At 40.3% G+C, this 19,286-nt stretch overlaps 2 protein-coding genes across 3 annotated transcripts in view; one reads left to right on the top strand and one right to left on the bottom strand.

Annotated features, from left to right (window-relative positions):
• LOC109473235 (protein Njmu-R1-like) overlaps positions 1 to 6,209 on the bottom strand; it is an 8,077-nt gene extending 1,868 nt beyond the window's left edge. Inside the window, exons 1-4 of one of the 2 annotated variants that reach the window (XM_019773112.1) lie at positions 5,999 to 6,209; positions 3,242 to 3,521; positions 2,675 to 2,805; positions 1,601 to 1,752 (exon numbers count right to left, since the gene is read on the bottom strand). In XM_019773112.1, the coding sequence (XP_019628671.1) occupies positions 1,601 to 1,752; positions 2,675 to 2,805; positions 3,242 to 3,521; positions 5,999 to 6,057 (622 nt within the window). In that variant the 5' untranslated portion in view covers positions 6,058 to 6,209. Of the gene's footprint in view, positions 1 to 1,600; positions 1,753 to 2,674; positions 2,806 to 3,241; positions 3,525 to 5,998 lie in introns of both variants that reach the window. The other variant, XM_019773111.1, reaches the window with a different exon arrangement.
• A 30-nt stretch (positions 6,210 to 6,239) lies between these two features.
• The window catches only part of LOC109473234 (tubby-related protein 4-like), a 55,754-nt gene continuing 42,707 nt past the window's right edge, over positions 6,240 to 19,286 (top strand). Inside the window, exon 1 of the mRNA XM_019773110.1 lies at positions 6,240 to 6,657. Within this exon, the coding sequence (XP_019628669.1) occupies positions 6,542 to 6,657 (116 nt within the window). The 5' untranslated portion in view covers positions 6,240 to 6,541. The remainder of the gene's footprint in view (positions 6,658 to 19,286) is intronic.

The raw sequence follows: 19,286 nt of genomic DNA, 5'->3' as shown, positions 1-19,286 counted from the left end.
ACCCGATCTACTAGTACGTGTATGTGCGGTTTACCAGCCCCAGACCACTTCCGACCACGAGGCAGAACACATTGATGGGTTGCTCAAAAATATTGTCCATGTTTACAAAGAGCTGCTCCACTAACACTATGGAGCGGCCCAACCCAAAAATATTGGCCATGTGTCGTTGCTAGGACGACCGGCCAGTTGCTACGTGACTAATATACACGCCGCCACTAGGTCGCCACACCCGACCAGTTTGAAATCGATAGGATTACGTCTTTGGTATTAACATTTCCTAATGTTGACCTCTGACCACCCCACATTTCCGCCCCATCAGCCCCGCCCCGACTTACTACCGGTGACATAAACGGACGACAACATTTCAACGACATGGGGATGTTTCGAAAATAACCATTTACTCCAATATCAAAACAGCTACGGTAAAAATAAAAAGACGTGCATCATCCCGGACATAATGCAACACCACATGCGAAATTACACAAAAATGCGACGTACGGAAGAATGCGTTTTGGCTGCGAACATCTTCCAAAAAACTTGGCATCTCTTAACCATGGGCAAAAACATCTGGAACCACTTATAAAAACCACCCCGTATCTGCATGAACTTTTACCCCCCCCACTGCTATTCCAAACAACGCGTTTTTCTGGACCATTCCAATTCGCCTCGTAATTGTAGGGGTGCGTCTGCAATATTACATTGACCGCGAAAGCAGCAACGGCAAAAATACACATTCGTGCATCAACACGGGCATGCCCGCAGACGGCGTATAAAATTGCGTGCCGATTACACAAAGAGAACCCAGTGTTTTGACTGCGAACACGAAAAATCAGCCGATCACAACACTCCGTCCGGAGGTCCTGACCTCCTTCACGGAGTAATAAGTTATTCATTCTCCACATAACCTCAAAGTGGTGATCTCCAATCTATGTCTTTCATTGTCTGTCAACTTGTGCCCAAAGGCATTATATACTATATAATGCTTGTATAGTGTCAAAGAGGTAAAGTACATGTAATGTAATAGTCTAAGAGAACATATAACTTATAATACTAATGTTAGTTACTTTGCTATTATGGGGTTTATCTTCTTTGAAGGCAGTGGATAACAAATAGTCCCACGTTCTACATAATGAGTGGGTTGTGTGGCGTCTGTGTGGTGTAGTGGATATCTAGCGCCCGACTGTCAAGCAAGAAGACCCAGGTTCATTCCCCAGGGTTGGACCCTGACATGTGCGGACATGCACCCAGACGTTGTGCCCATGGGAAAGGCACTTAACACGTATTTCCCCCCTCAGTTAGAGGGATCCTGGGCCCTACTAGGGTTTGGGTTGGCGTTAAAAAGAGCATCCAGCCATAAAAATCCTGCTTCAAAAAAAAGACTTGTACTTGGTGCAAGCACGTCTAACCCCCGGTTGGGGAAAAATGACGTTAAATTCGGTTTAAAAAAAAAAAAGTTTTTGAGATACTGAAGAAGGATGGAGGATGAGAATGAAATGTCCAAAAGTAATCTCCATAATTTATCCAGTAGTATAGAGTGTTGAATTGTCTTTGAATATTTGTGGATGTGAACTAGCTGTTCCCCCCCCCCACAAACACACACCTGTCAGCCCAACGTGCAGCAGGATACAGACATCCTCCTGGAACCTGGCGGGGCACCTGGTGGTATAGCCGGTCACCTGGTCAAACCACCTGGCCAGCTGCACCCGCAGCTCCTCCAGCTGTGACATCCAGGCATCCAGCAGGCTCAGGAGGCTGCAGAGGGAGACAAAGGCCGTGTTTAAACGGAATCACCCAAGGCAGTTTACATGTGGTTTACCCCGAAGCCGGTTTCAAGTGGCTCCATCTGAACGCTCCAAATCACATTGAAAGCGCCTCGATCCCAAGCCACTTCTAGAGGTGGTTTCGAATCGGTTTCCCCGCATCGCGATTTGCGTCTGAACGCAATGTGATTTAAATGTAACTTCGCCTGGTCATGGATTACGGGGTGATATTTCTTTATTCATATGCAATACCAACTTGGCAGCAACTTAAAGAGCAGTAATGGTCAAATAATGTGTCCGTTCTAGGGCGAGCTTCAATGCCTCTGGCGGGACCACGTCGGCATTCGGCCGAGATACGCTGGGAGGGGGCATCAGCAAGCAGGTCGTTGACCTCTGACATTAATAACACGCCACATTGCGTGTTATCATCAAACAGCAATAAATGTAGCTCAAGCGAATTGTGATCGGACACGGTTTCACCAGATGTGAGGAATATGAGTTACCCGAATCGCGGTTTGGGTGACTCCGTTTAAACACAGCCAAACAGTTATCTTTATTTGTAAAACAATGCCTGAAGGCTAAATTGCTAATATACAGTGTCAAATAAAGTAAAGTAAAGTAACAAGGAACATACAACTACTGTCTTATCAACTTATACTAACATTACATGAACTTAGTTTGCTATGATTTTGGAATTTGACTTCAGATCTTCAGATCTGGCCCACTAGAAGGGGAATAGCCTTGCCTGTGGTCAGGGCAATAAACTACATTTTTTGATCAGGCAACATCTAGGTGTTAATAGCCTTTGACGATTCGATCTTTGGTGGGGAAATGCATACAGACTGGACAATTTGAGGTGGTCACTTGGGCAAGTTTGACTGTGTTATGGAAACATAAGTCTGATCCACGAATACCTGAAGCTGAACTTGTCCAGCTCTGTTCTAAAGAGGTCGAGGGGAGATGAGATGGGGTCCACCAGACAGACGATGTACCGGTCCATACACACGCTGGACAGGGTGGGGGATGTACTCAGCTCTGATATCTCCTGCAGCAGGATAGTCACAACACAATGCTGAACAATAGACAAGAAATAAATGATGAATTCAGTTCAATTAATCAGCATTGCACAGTGACACACATATAATGTTGCCTGAATAACATTGATATTTACAATATTGAAATAAACACATATACCTAACTAGAGAAGTAACATTTGCAAAGCAAATGCATATTGATTAATTAATGTTTACCTTCAGACATGGTCTGCTCTAATTCTTACTCAAACACATTCACATGCATTTACTACTAGTATATGGTGACAGGAGCAGAGCAGAAAACGAAGTTGCAACATTATGTAACCCAACACCTCACCTGTACCTCCTCCCCCTGTGGTTGTAAGAGTCTGTAGTAACCATGTAAACCTCACCTGTACCTCCTCCCCCTGTTGTTGTAGGAGTCTGTAGTAACCATGTAAACCTCACCTGTACCTCCTCCCCCTGTTGTTGTAGGAGTCTGTAGTAGCAGGCTGACCCGCCCTCCCCCAGCCCGATGTCCAGGTTAGTCACACTGCCACTGCTGGCGTGCAGTAGGCCCCGGCTCAGCCGTTTCACCATGCTGGCCCGCAGCTCCACCTCATTCTCTGCCTTCATGTTGGTGGCCACCACAGACAGGCTGAAGTTGTCCCCGTTAGGGTCAGGCTCTGGAGGGTCGGCAGGGTCAGCGGAGGAGGAAGCCTCATTAGAGGACTGCTCCTGGGAATGTCTTCTGGGAGGAGGTTTTCGGTAAATAGAAAGAAATACAACATAAGTCAGGCACCCAAAACGGTTTCAACTTTTAGGGCAGAAAACTGGATTCCAAATTCAATTTTCTGGTCATGTTTTAATTGTGTTGTAAGTTGAATGAAGGTTTACATATAATTTAAAGTTCCCATATAGCATCTGTGAGGCAAAAAATGTGATGTTGCTGATGGAAAACAGTTTGTTTCCTATTGTAGGCTGGTTCTAGCTACTTATTGGTGGTACGAAAAAATATAGGTACTCCTCATGTAGCTTGATTTTTTCCCGTATGAAATGATCATAAAAATGTGAAGTCAGGGCTTGAAATTCATCAGTTTTGGCATTAGGTGCGCACTGGTTGACCCAACCTAAAATAATTGGGTGCACAAAAAAATTTAAGGTGCACAATATAAGAGAAGTAGAATGTTAATTAGCAACTTGTTATGTTTCATTTCTAAAGAAAACTTCTAAAGAATAATTTTATTATTTTTCAGACACTTTGATGTTAAGAATACTGTATGCTTTATACTACTATACATTTAACATCTTTAGATTATACGTTACCTATTATAATATTTGAGCCTGGTGCACCCTCAGAAAAAAATTGGGTGCACAGCTCCAAATTTGGGTCCACTACTAGTACTCATAATAATAATAAGTTGCACATGCACCCAGTATTTCAGCCCTGTCAAACTGTCAAATATTAGACGATTTCTTTATACAGATTTCTGTTTTGCTACCCTCAAAGTTACATTGGATGCATTTAATATTAAGCAACATGTATCTTAGGCCCTCTTCATACTACTACTCTCATCTGCCAAATAAACATACGGGTACGTTTATTTTTTTGGGCCCGAACATCCACCCAGTACGTTCTTATTTTGCATAGTACGTTTATTAATTTTTTGAAAACCAGTAATTTTTTTCACCTTTGTGAACAAAATTGACAAATCTTCGACGTGAAGACGTTTATAAACGCGTATTGTAGCGAGAAACTTGTCATTTTCGGGCCGGTTTTTGCAATCACCGCGTGCATAAATTCGTCTGAATGTTCTATTGTCATGGGTGGTGCTTATCAAAATACGAAATATTAAATGCTCTTTTTTTGTTTTGTCTATTTAAATTCCTAATTGCAAATAACAGTTAAAGATTTGTGCATATATCAGTAAGGGCGCATTTTAGTACAAGAGACACAGGTTACCCGTCAATTTTGGTAATTTTCCAGGGGGTACGTTTATTCCGGGGGTATGTTTATTTGATTTTGACGATTTGTCCGGGGGGTATGTTTATTCCGGGGGGTATGTTTATTCGGCAGATGAGAGTAGTAGTATAGCCTTGTAAGTCAGATTCAGGTACATTTGTAAGTAGGATTCAGGAGGCCACTTGGACAAGTTGGAGCATTCGAATCCAGACGGGGCCAAATCAATCCTGATTATGTGAACTCAACATTGAATCTCATCATTTGCAAGGCTGAGCTATTTAGAAGATCCTTTCAAATTTATACTATTAAGTTTTTCTTCATCTGATGTCAAAATCCTTGTACAAGTGTAATTATAAATGTATATATACACATGTAATTGTAACACATTTTAAATCTCCAGCATTTGTGCATTAATATTGCGTGAGATGAAAAGTGACCCAACCCACTTTTCATTGATCTCATGTATTGTCGTTGATCTTATAAAATATTAATAATATTGATATCATTTTCGGTGCTGCTGGAAGTAATCTAGATGCTATATATATATATATTTATAATAACATATTCTTTCTCAAGCATTTGTGAGTTGAGATGAAGAGTGACCCAATACATTTTTTATTGATCCCATGTATCTTGTTACATCAATATTATTGTCGTAATTCTGTAAATAATCTAGGCTCTTAGTTAATTCTTCTTCCTGCATAAGTATACAACAACAGCTACATATCATGCAATACTTCAGAGCATAAATGGCATAAATATTAAATACAGTATATCATTAAAGGGACATTGGGTAATATTATGGCCCAAAATATGATTTTTATGAAATAATATTTAATTCAAAAATCTTTGTGTAATTGGAATTTTCTGCAACTATCTCACGTTTCTGACATTTATGGTTGGCGCTATAACAGCCCACACAAGGTGCACTCAGTTTTTGGTGCCACCACAAACTACCAGAATGTAAACAAACATGGCTGACAGCTGTGTTTCCAGCTTTTGAACACATTCATAATTTGGGTGTAATATTTTGGCACCTCCCATGCTTGAATGGTTACTTATTTTCTTCTTGACATCTTGCAATGGTATAGAATTGAATCAACTTTTACAGAAAATGCCCCAAAAAACGTACTGTTTTTACCGTCCTACTGTTACATAATACATAAATAATTTTGAAGGACTCAACAGAGAGCAAAGTTAGAAGTTGTTCCCAGGCAGGCCAGGGCAGGGCCACCTGTAAAAACGGGCTTGTCCTGACATACCTGTTGACGTGGCAGGTGTACAAGGCGTACAGGTGATCGTTCTCTACATCCTCAGTCATCCTGAGCTCCTCCTCTTCTCTATCCTACTGTTTTAGCTTTATCTACAAGTCTAGTCGTGAAAAATCAGATCAGAATTTCGGTAAAATTTGGTTCGGTGAAAAACTTGACCAAGAGTTCCGGGTTCAACTCTCACCTCTGACCTACAGGTCACATTCCTCCTACGCATGCGCCGTTACGTGTGATCATAATATCGAGCAGAAATTTTCTCCCCAGGCTTTTGTTTAGGCCTGCTTTTTTTTCTCGATTTATGCAGAAATATAGCAGTTTCTGCGCCCGTGGGAGTTGGGTTTGGTTTGAGGAGCAGTTGTGACTGAGTCGGAGCCCCAGCGGGAGTCGGAGTCGTGACAGGACGTGGTGCAGGCGTGGGCGAGCACCGCGGATCGGATCTCATTTTTCGCCGGCGGAGGTTTGCAGTGTTGATGGCCGAGACCGCGGCTTGTGAGCTCCCCGTCCTCTCGGGCTGAACCCCGCCGCCCTGCAGACATGCACGCCCGGCTGGAGCACGCCCCCGTGGCCCGCAGTGACTCCACCATCCACACGCTGTCCTGGAACGGCATCATCCCGGCCAGTGAGCGGGAGAAGTCGGTAGCGCGGCGGAGGTGAGTGCGCTCCTCTATCCGGTCTGTAGGTCCAGCTGGGCCACCAGAAAATTATTATACCGACCGTCATCTGTCGTCTTCAGAACAACTAGATCACAAATTCTACCAAATCTATACCAAATCTTCTCAGTCTTAAGTAATCCGCATTCTTTCCATAAACCTAAATAATAAAGCGTTATCGATATAACCATAAAGGGCGCTACAGGAAGGGTGGAAGATGTTGTTGTTTTTATTGACGTCGTCTGCAATGCAAATGACAATATGGCCGACTGTCTATGATTTCCGTACAAGATCAGGACGATATCAGTACACGGCGTGGGTGTTCCTTCTTGTCCGACATGCCTGACTGTAACACGCAGGGAGGTTCAATCGCATCAATATCGATCTAAACCGTCCGGGACCGGGAAATGTGGGGGAAATTGCTCTTGACTCTGGATTTACACTGGCAGTGAATGTTAAGTGCTGCACCATTCACGTATATATTTTACTGTTAAAGGAGCATTGTGTAACATTTTCGCAGCAAAAAAAAAATATTTCAATGAAAAGAAATAATTCTCATTTGATTGTCATTACTTCCACGTTTTGACGTATTTTGTGCTAATATTTCATGTTTCTGACATTTATGGCTCTCACGACTCACACTCATTTTATGGCACCACCTGAAAATACCAGAATGTAAACAAACATGACTGACAGCTGTGTTTCCAGCTTTTAATTTAAATACACCAACAGTCCCATGGTGTAATATTTTTATGCTTTTGTAACCATGTAACTAGTGATGTACCATATTCTAGAACATCAATGTAATATGTATAACCAACATCAATGTGTGCCACTGTGATCTATTGTGTCACAATACAAGCAATTGCTATCTTTGTTTGTTACATCATACACATGCAAATTAACAGTAGACAAATCAACCAATTGTTACCCACTTTGTACCACTCACTGGCTGGGACATCTTGGCGATCGCTAGTACTTGTATGAATTTAAGGTCATTCTCAGCCTTCTGCAAGCTATTAATACAATAATAGTATTGTCAGGGCTCAAAATTCATTTTTGGGAATAGATGCACTGGTGAACCCAACCTGAAAAATTACTCTCATGTCCCTAATAAACATACCCCCCGGAATAAACATACCCCCCGGACAAATCTTCAAAGTCTAATAAACATACCCTCCGGAATAAACGTACCCCCCGGAAAATGACCAAATTGACAGGTGAACTGTGTGTCCATGATACTAAAATGTGCTCTTTATTTCAATACCAATATATGGGCTAATCTTTCACTGTTACATTTAATTAGTGAGTATATATCACTTTAATTAATGAGTATATATATATATATATATTGTACTTGTTTTGGGGAAATACAAAATCCGTAGGAGAAGCTATTGCATTTTACACTTCTGAAATGCACTGTGCTAAGCCTTCTCCTGCAACTTGAGTTGAAAATCTGACTAACTTAAGAGATAGAAAATCAAGCCCAATTAAGTACAAATATAGGGGTTTAATGAGTATATGTACAACAAAATCCATTTCAACATAATAATTATTTGGTATGGTACATTGTCTAGTCTGGTCAAAGTCTGGATTCTGAAGAAGAAAAACTTCTGAAGAAAAAAACTTTTGAAGAAAAAAAATATTATTCAGCATAAAATTTTGATTGGTTTCCATCTCATTGTTTTTTTAAAAATCGATAATGTGATTGTATCAATTTTAAACGCCCTAAAATTAGCTAAATCGGCGCTTTTACGGTGATTGCGCAATATGGGTGCCCTATGACCTTTGACTTTTTACGGGTCATGCTGCTCAGGCGCTAGGCGCCCTCCCCACGTCGGCCGTCCGTCTTGTGGGCAAATTTCTACTTTTTTAGGGGTTTCGGGACCTAAAAACTAACACCAGAGGGAAAATAAACCACATACGTTTTTTTCATGGTAAATATCGCTAAAATGGACCAGGCATTTTTCTGCCGCGTTGCCGATTTTGACAAGGACTTGCGGCCGCCGTGTGCTAAATACGTCGATTAGCTACTCGCCTTCCCCTTCGGTTTTGTGGGCAAATTTTTGCTTTTTCAGACGTTTTGGGACTTAAAAATGGACAGCAGGCGAAAATAAATAATATACATTATATTCATGGGAAATGCCGCTATCATGGACCAAATATTTATCTGTGACGTGTTGCCGAATTTTGCGGCCGCCGGCCACTTGCTGATGGTGCGGTACGTATGGACATTTTTTTCCCAAAAATTATAAACGTACCGTCCCTAATAAGAGTGTACCGGGTGGACGTTCGGGCCGAAAAAAATAAACGTACCGGTACGTTTAATCGGGACATCAGAGTAGGTGCACAAAAAAATTTTGGGGTGCACCATACAAAACCTAATTATCGATCTTACTGTTCCTCTTCTAACTTATCTAAGCTCGAATCTGAAATGGGAGCTAACTTCAAAATCTTACACAAGTACTACAACAAAGATTTTATTATTTTTCTGACCCTTTCATGCCAAGAATATACTACAGTACTATTATACATTTAATATGTACAAAAATATCTACAAAAATATCTGGGTGCATTGGTGCACCCACAGAAAAAAATTGGGAGCACAGCTCCAAATTTAGGTGCACTTAGATGCACATGCACCCAGTATTTCTAGTCCTGATTATGAAATCATAATTGATTTCATAATTGCAAAAAAAGTCATTGTCTGAAAGTGTATTATTTACTTCAACTTCCTCAATGTTTTGTCAACACTAGAATCACGATATGAAGAGGATGTTTCCCCTTCATGTTTTGAAAACAGTGTTGACAAAACTGAGTTGATAGATCACCTGGTGACTTTAATCCTTGTTACCTGGGGTCAAATTACTGGTGATGTTTTGAGTAACGATACCCTACCTGACAGAATTTGGCAGTTAATTTGTCATATTCATATCATATTACATTCTTATGACAAATGTAATACTGACAAATGTGTTATAATAACATATATGTTGTCTGGGGCTGTTACTGACCTTTGTATGTGTAGGATACATGCAGACAAAACCGTACCAGACGTACACACGCTGACGCCTGTTTACATTTTTTGTTACCACAAGAGTATTTATCCTTCTGTCAACATTACAAGAAAAGTGACATTTAAACAGCAGTCATTTTAAGTGACATAAGATCTGTTTTTAAGCCAGCTTGAAATTTTTTCAATTTCCCTTCCTCATCTAAAAAGGTGCGAGGTGCTGCCCTTGAAATCTTGACTTAAAACCAGTGTTCTAAGCTTCTAGCCAGACTTTTTTTAGCATAGGTGCCCCCTATGCTATGATTTTGACCCCTATGCTATAATTTTGACCCCTATGCCTAAGTTTCAACCAGCATAGGGGAAAGTTACTTTAATTTGGAAACAAAATTTGTTGCACATTAAACAAGAAATAGTGTCTCGGGGTTATGAGTTTCAAAATTTTTCGGCTCAATGCGTGATTTGCGCCGAGAAAGTTGCTCTTCTGTTACCTGACCCCTAATATGCTGTGAAAAAATCCTGGCTAGGACACTCAGCTTAAAACTCTACTATTTCCTTATTTTGAGGGGTAAATTTGCTTATTTTAATGTCATTATTATTATGACATCTCTTTGAAATTGAAGTTTCTAAACCTTAACCCGCCAATTTCTGTGTGTCAAAGAGACTCGAGTTGGCAAAATTTTCAGGAGCAGCAAAATTCTGTCAAATAATGGAAACACGGACCATGGTTAGAAAATTACTAAGACTTAGTAGTTAGTAAGACTTCCTTCTGCAGGGCTCGAAATTCATTTGTGGGAATGGGTGCAGTAAAATGTCAGTAAAAAACATATGTTTCTTTCTAAAGAAAAGTAGAATAAGAATGGTTTTATCATTTTTCTGACACTAAGATGTATAGTAGTATACAGCATCTTCTTGAATGATCTAACATGATCTTTACATATGTGACCAAAATATTTGGGTGTACTGAAAAAAAATTGTGTGCACAGCTCTATATTTGGGTGCACTAAGGTGCACATGCACCCAGTATTTCCAGCCCTGTTGTCTCTTGACAGAATGGGGCTCGAAATATACTGGGTGCATGTGCACCGTAGTGCACCCAAATATAGAGCTGTGCACACAATTTTTTTTTCAGTACACCCAAATATTTTGTTGTGCACCTAATTTTTTTCTGTGGGTGCACTGGTGCACCCAAAATATTTTTGTAGGAATTTTTAACATTGGAAATGTATTATAGTATACCGGATATTCTTGGTCTCTAAGTATCAGAAAAGTAAGAAAATCTTTGTTGTAGTACTTTTAAGTACTACAACATTAAAATGTTTAAGATTTTGATTCAAGCTCAGAAGTGGAGCAGTAAGACCTGCAATTAGATTTTGTTTCATATGGTGCACCCAAATTTTTTTTTGTGTACCTAATTTTTTAGGTTGGGTGCACCAGTGTACCTATTCCCAAAATGAATTTCGAGCCCTGGACAAGAAAGTTGACCTTTAAGAAGCGGTCATGTTGGAGTGCCATATTGAGTGGGATCCTGACCTGTGTAGCCATGTCTGTGGAGAATGACGCAGGCCTGCTGACGTCAAAAGAACAAGTTTATCTTGGCCACAGCTCAACATGAAACGGCTTCCAACTAAAGACAGCAGCCTTAAAGATCCTTAACTTTAAGAGCGTACGACTGTGAACATACGTCAAGTGCCGTTATGGCACAGTGTAGCAAGACAAATGTAGACATCTGTGTCTTTTGTATTCTTTAGTGTTTTCTGCTGACGTCTGTTGCAATATTCCCAAATGACCTTGGGTATTCATCTGTGGCACAGGGAGAAGGTTAGGCAGGGCTTGAGTTCAAATATGCACCACCAGTATATACAGATAAGTGCAGGTAAAATTGGAGCAGTGCAGGTATTTCTGATGTCTACCTGCACCTAACCTGCACTGGTCCATGTACTGGGTATATGCAGGTTAGTGCAGGTAAAATTGGAGCTGTGCAGGTATTTCTGATGTCTACCTGCACCTAACCTGCACTGGTCCATGTACTGGGTATATGCAGGTTAGTGCAGGTAAAATTGGAGCTGTGCAGGTATTTCTGATGTCTACCTGCACCTAACCTGCACTGGTCCATGTACTGGGTATATGCAGGTTAGTACAGGTAAAATTGGAGCTGTGCAGGTATTTCTGATGTCTACCTGCACCTAACCTGCACTGGTTCATGTACTGGGTATATGCAGGTTAGTGCAGGTAAAATTGGAGCTGTGCGGGTATTTCTGATGTCTACCTGCACCTAACCTGCACTGCTCCATGTACTGGGTATATGCAGGTTAGTGCAGGTAAAATTGGAGCTGTGCAGGTATTTCTGATGTCTTATTGACCTGCACTGGTCCATGAGCTGCACTGATCCATGGTTGGCAGCCAAATTTCACTCAAATTTAACTCAAATTGGATTTGTATGATAAGGTAGGTGTGGCCTAAATCTGGTCCAACTGCTCCCAAACTTGAGCCAATCTTGGTTGGTTCTGGAAGGTCCTGACTGTTATGTCTCATGACCCTAAATTCTTTGCTCTTCCCCCATTTTCCCACAGCCCTATCCTTGATGGTTTGTCCCTCAGGCAGAAAGATTGTTACCAGTTAGACAGGCAGTATCACTTACCACAGGGGGTTATTCCAGGTCAAAGGGGTTAAAGACCTCTATTGTAAACCCTGAATTGTCCTTATCAGATGTGAGTCCCATAACATAACTTGAATGTGACTAATATAAGCCTCCCTTAGTGTTTTTACACCTCACATCTACATACCGTAAAATCACTAATACGTTCGGGTTAGCAAAATATCCTGGTCTGAGAAAAATGGACATGTTTGCGGAACTATAGGTTCGTGGTGGTGGCAAGTGCAGAACAAAGAAAGCAAATTAGTCCAGAAAGTCAGTGCAGAAGTGATGGCAAAAAACGAGAGTATAAAAGTACCGTGAAAAAATAATAATTTACAGAATTCAAATTCCTGATCACTATAACATGATGTATATACAACTAAGAAGTGATTCAAGGGTTCACCAGTACTTTTTATTCTCAGGTTGCCCAGTGGGCCAAAATCTAGGTTGAATATTTCAGGTTCAGTAGACCCATTCCCCTATCCATAATCTACCTCTACTTTTGCCAAAGTCTACTACATTTGTATAGTACTAACACTGTAACAGGTTCTCCAGAGTCAGATACAGTTCTAAGGACAACTTTCCGACTGGCACAAGACTTTTAGTCACACATGGAGTCCCTAAGACATGACCACAGTAGGAAGTCTCGTATTCTGGAAAAATGTTAAAATGTCTTTAGGGATAAAAAGCAGGAAAGTTATCATAATGTTTTCCCTCAGTTATTTTTTAAAACATTTATATTAATGGGTCACAGGGTTCTCTCCCAAAAGACATACCACTAGTCCATTGAAAGACATAGCTAGGGTTTTTCAGGTAACCGAAAACAACATTATTTTTCCTAGCCTCTTACTAAGAGTCTTTGGAAAAAAGGCTGATAGAGCTAGTAATTTATGTACATAGCCCGGACTGTGGATGGTCCATGGGTTGTGAATAGGGAGCCCACTGGTCCATGTCTGGGTCTATATGCCTGTCTGGTACTCAGGGTTGGACAAGTCCCATTGCCCACTTGCCCAGGGCAAGTAAAAGTACTGTTCGGGCAAGTGAATATCCCCCTGAACTTGCCCGATTGGGCAAGTAAATTTTTTGGATGCAATGTATAGCCCCTGTAGTATTTTGACCAAGTTTCAAACAATTTTGATAAATTAAGCATCCAACATTATAAACTCTATAAGTCTATTATAATGAAATGATTTCCTTTCTGCTAGTAAAATGCATAGAAATGCTTCATATTTTGGGCAAGTGAAAAGTTGATTTGGGCAAGTGGAAATGACCATGTACTTGCCCGATATGGCAAGTGGATTTTTGAAAACTTGTTCAACCCTGGTACTGACTGTTGGCATGGTAACCAGGTAAACACATGTCAGAATCTGCCGTCCACACGTGGCCAGAAGTGTGAGAACTCACTGGGCTCTTCCATAGATTTTTCACGTCATTAGGCCACACCAATTTAATTTCTTGGTTAACAGATTTGCCCGCTTCATCTTTTTCTGATTTGCCAAAAAAAAAATCAGAATCAACTGCAAAATGCTCATATTTTGCCCTGAACAGTTGAAAACAGTCCTTTTCTTCCTAGTTGTTACAGTTATTCCATCTTTCAATGCAGTGGTATGTATCTGATTCATTAAAAGCTCAAAATTCATTGTAAATTTTGAACCAGCCTGGTGTGTTGACTTCATGGCTCCTATCGTACCATTTTGGACCATAATACGATGTCTAGGCCTGTTTTTTTTTTGTTTTTTTTCGCCCGCCCGCTCCAACAATCTGTTAACCAAGAAATTAAATTGGTGTGGCCTTATAAGTTCATAAGATGACAGGCAGCTGATGCTGTCAAAGTAGTCTGGGGTTTTACAATTTTAACATGAACCTTATTAAAGATTTATCGACTCAAACAAACATACAAAGCCTTACAGTATATATAGTTGGTATGGCAGCATAATAAGAGATTTGCAACCCTGAAATACAAAAGTTTCAAAGGAATGATAGCTAAAAGTCAGTTTAATCTTGCCAGCGTCCGTTTTTCTATTATTTTGACGGAATTTTGAAGCTCTTGACTGACAAATTCACAGAAAAAAATCACTGTGTTACAGTACTAGTGTATAGACCTGAAAAGAGAATCATTGTCATTAAACTAAGCCTAGTCTGCCAGCAAAATTTGACCTCAAAATTTAGGAAAAACAGTTTCAAGATTTCATACATTTCACAGGGAGCATGTCTTGCACGCACCTTGAGATAATGTTTCGTTAATTGAGAGGACATCAAAATATTGCAAGCTAACTAGACCACTGGCTAAGACATTAAGCAAGTCTCGAGTACATTTTTAGAAAATGTTCATATTCCTGACTTTCTTAATTAATACTAGTGCGAATAGCAAAGTTCTTTGATCACAACCATTTATTTTTCACGAGCCGACGTTTCGATGACCGTCTGTCATCTTCATCAGGGCAATTCTGACTGGTTTACTGTGCACAGACGCTATATGTTACTTGGTGCATAGTGCACTAAAGGTGTTACATAGTTGACAGTGCACTTAAGCTAGATTTTAACCGAAACGTCAGCTCGTGAAAAATAAATGGTTGTGATCAAAAAACTTTTTTACCAAGGATGTAATACTAGTGCGTGTATCTTATTGCCCTTTAATTAATTTGTCAAGGGAAAATAGTTGTTAGTCGTCATATTGATGGAGTGCAATAAAGGTATTAAAATGAATGTACAGCGGATACGAGAAGTAGCAGGAATCTCTCCCAAAGGGCACATTTTAGCACATTGCATTCATTTCTAAACCTTGATGTGAGGTTGGCAGGTGATGATTAAAACTCTCCCAGGGACCTTTAGGAGAAAAAGTAGGTCATACAATAAGTAGGTGTGGGAGTCACATATCCTTGGTATGCTACTCCTAAGTAGAAATGTCATGCTTCTCAGTGTTAGCCTCTTCTTTATAAGTTGAGCATGGAAAGGGTCAGCAAAGACCACACCAACTTAATTTTATGGATGACATCCTCTGAAAACCCCCAAACTACTCTGCGCGGGCAAATAAAAAAAAATTACGGCCAAAAATAAAAATGCTACTAAACCACAGGAATACAAAGCTGGTATTGTGAATTTGTGGCAGTACTTAGCGACGTATACGACAAGCCGGCACATGCTGGGTTTTTGCGGATTTTATGAATCAGCACTGTATGTATGCACTGAGTTCTTGAGTGGTGGAGCTTCGGTAGCCTGGGTGCCCGGCTCCGTATTGTCGCTAACTACCATAGACTACCCAGGCCTAGAGTGCCAGGCAAGAGCCTCGGAGGAAGTGATCTTTTTTTTTGACGTTAGGCGAAAATCAATGTGCGCGCAGATGTCATCCATAAAATTAAGTCGGTGTGGCCTAAGGCATGCGTAGAAAACATGCCAGATTTTGTGGTAGTTCAGTTATATGTTTGTTTGTTTGTTTGTTTGTTTGTTTGTTTGTTTGGTTGGTTGGTTGGTTGGTTGGTTGGTTGGTTGGTTGGTTGGTTGGTTGGTTGGTTGGTTGGTTGGTTGGTAGGTTAGTTGGTTGTGCAGGTAAAATTGGAGCTGTGCAGGTACAAATGTATTTAACAAGCCGCGATATAATTATGGAAAAACGTTTTAATTATGGACTCCCGCCCATAAATCCCAAACGCTTAACCCAACTGTCTTAATACTTTTTATGGTAACATATTAGGTGGTAATGAATACGCGGAAAGCGTTGATGAGTCCCTTGGGAATAGTCCAATTATAGATAATTATACTATAATTATGTATAATTATACATAATGATTTTGGTATTATACATAATTATACATAACCCTTTGAACCATTATACATAATTATAGATAACCCTTTGGACCATTATACATAATTATATATAACTCTTTGGACCATTATACATAATTATACATAACACTTTGGACCATTATACATAATTATATATAACACTTTGGACCATTATACATAATTTCACAAGCATTTCGCTAGAACAGAGTATGCCGCTTTCGAAACTTCGAACACCGTATTCAGATGTTGGAAATGACGCTGTTACACTGTTTGGTTAGATACACCAAATTTTGGCACATTTCTCATTAAAATGTATGTTTTCTTGGGTGGGTATCACTATGACATCAGCCTCAGACCTCCTGCGGATTGGATGCCCGATGGCTGAACCTGCGGTCAGGCTGGTACCTTGGGCGATACGGAATACACTGTGTAGTATTCTATCTATCCGGTCTATGTCACAGCCCGGGTTCCATAATGATATAGAATACAACGTGGGGCATTCCGTATCGCCCGAGGTACCAGCCCGACCGCGGGAGGGCCGGGACCGAGGGCGATGCAGAATACACCGTGTTGTATTTTATTTATGTCATACCCACCCAAGAAAATGCGCCTTTCAATGCAAGATGAGTGAAAATTTGGTGTCCTTAAACCCAGAAAATGCAACAACATCAATTCCAACATATGGATTTTGTATTCAAATTTGAAATCGGTGCACCCGGTTAGGCTGAAACGCGTTCAAATCGTTTTATGGAACATTTGGAAGGCCCTGGCCGTACGCGTAAAGAACCCCCGGGCCGTACCGCTAGTTATCACACGGGCCGGAACACCCGTATTGAACGTAATCGCGGCCCAGGTAGGGCATAAAATTGGTTATCACACGGGCTTCAAAATGTTCTATAGAATAGCTGGAAAATTCAAATACCAGATTTGCACATTGGAACTGATGTTGTTGTATTTTTTAATCTAGGTCAACACCAAATTTTTAATCTAGGTCAACACCAAATTTTGGCCTGCGGCCGTCAGGCGATCCGACCCGCGGTCGGGCCGATACCTCGGGCGATACGGAATACCCCGTGTTGTATTCTATATATACAATAGTTGTTTTGTAATTCTAGTTGTATAATTTGAGAATAAGAATGCTTGGAGTAATTTGTCCAATATCACTTCCTAACTATTTAGTTATGACCATGACTGCCATTCAATGACTACAGGTCCTGGAATACAAGATCTTAGTACTGTTTACTGATCTCTGCAGGCTGAATGAAGTGAATTCAATTAAGTTGTCTGACCTGCAAATACTCTATCTCAGCCTTATTTGACACTAAGGGCTGATTGGTGGTCTGACTTAAATGTATATTAAAAAAATGATTTTTAAATAGTTAAAACTGTTTTGGGATTAAAATAGATTTTGTAATCTTAAAACCAAGGAGGTTAAGAGTGTCTCAATGAGGTTAAAGAGTGTCTCTGGGAGGTTAAAGAGACGCTCTTTAAATTCTCCTTGCTGAAATAGAAATCCCATTTCACAGCTTCTTATGTGCTTACATTAACAGATAGAATTCTTTGCTACATATTTATTTTTCCTATAATTAATACTTTTAAGTGTTAAAACATCTTTAATACATAACAATGAAGTAAGTCTTGAAAAAGGAGTCAACATCATATTACAAAATGTATAGAAATTTCTTCAGGAAGAATTTTTCCTGCAGGAATTTCTGAAGGAGAATTTCTGCAGAAATTTTTGCCGGGGAAACCTAAATTCCTACATGCAGAAATCAGTTCTTTCCTGCAGACATTTCTGCAGACATATCTGCAGGAAATGTCCCTATATCTAGAGCCATTGCAGTAAGATATTAGACTAATAGTCTTGTTATGCATCCAAGCTTGTTTTACAACTGTTAGGCCACAATGGTTTTGAATTCATTTCTTGTTTCTCAATTTTAACAGTCCTGTTGACTGTATAGATTTGCAACATTACATCAATGTTTGCACTTAAGGTGGTCCTTTTTAGTTTAGTTTTTAGATGATCAATCGCATGACTTTAGGTGTGAGTGTGTGTGTGTGAGTGTGTGTTTGTGTTTGTGTGTGTATACTTGTGTTTGTGTGTGTGCATAATTCATACACTGTAAGTTTCAGGCTTCCGCCAGTAACTCAGAAAATGCTTTAATTTACTTCCCCTGTCCCCATCTATAACTCTTTTCAGCTTCATCTGACCAAGGAGGTTGTTCTACCTCTATGATCTGACTGGAGTCTCACTCTTGCTGCTTTGCAACTTGTTCATTGTATCACCAGGGTGTGATAATCACCTCCACTCCCCATTCTCACCCATCTTTACTATGTGTGCTTTGTGTATAGGTGATAACCAACCTCCACAATGGATCACAAATGGATGTAGTTTATTTCATCAAAGAAAAGAAAGATTAGGTCTAATTGGGTGTCAAGTATTTTATGATCACCATAGCATTGTTCCATGAATCCTAGGCCAAATTTCAGACCCCTTTGTTGGCAAATCTAAATCAGTGTGGCCTAAAGCAGTCCAAGTTTTAGCTGATTGACCTATTAATGACATTGGATTCATTTTCTCTTTTATCATCATTAACACATCCTTCGTTGATATATAATACTTTTTATGTCATACCTGGGCCGCGATGACATTCGATACGGGTGTTCAAAACCGGGCCATACTTTACGACATGGCCCGGGCTTCTTTACGCATACAGCCCGGGCTTCCAAATGTCCCATAGAATGATTCGAACGCGTTTCGCCCTAACCGCTTGTGTGTCATGTGCATGAGTCTTAAAGGACCACAGGAAGAATAGCTGCAATACAATTTTTGTAAGCTAAGTGTGGATCCCAATAAAGTCAAAGTCAACCGTGTTCACCGCTTTCGAAAATTTGAATACAAAAATTCTGACATATTTTTGGGTTTAGGGACACCAAATTTTTGCTCATTTTTAATTGAAAGGTGTGTTTGCTTGGGTGGGTATGACATAAATAAAATACAACACGGTGTATTCCGCATCACCCTCGGTCCCACCCTCCCGCGGACCGGATCTCCCTTCGGTCGTCGGGCGTGGTCGGGCTGGTACCTCGGGCGATACGGAATACTCCATGTTGTATTATATATATATATATATATATATATATATATATATAGAGAGAGAGAGAGAGAGAGAGAGAGAGAGAGAGAGAGAGAGAGAGAGA

This window comes from Branchiostoma belcheri, unplaced genomic scaffold (genome assembly GCF_001625305.1).
Source record: "Branchiostoma belcheri isolate BF01 breed outbred unplaced genomic scaffold, Haploidv18h27 scaffold296, whole genome shotgun sequence".
Lineage (NCBI taxonomy): Eukaryota > Metazoa > Chordata > Leptocardii > Amphioxiformes > Branchiostomatidae > Branchiostoma > Branchiostoma belcheri.
Note: the sequence above shows the minus strand (reverse complement) of the source record. Positions and strands in the feature narration are given on the sequence as shown.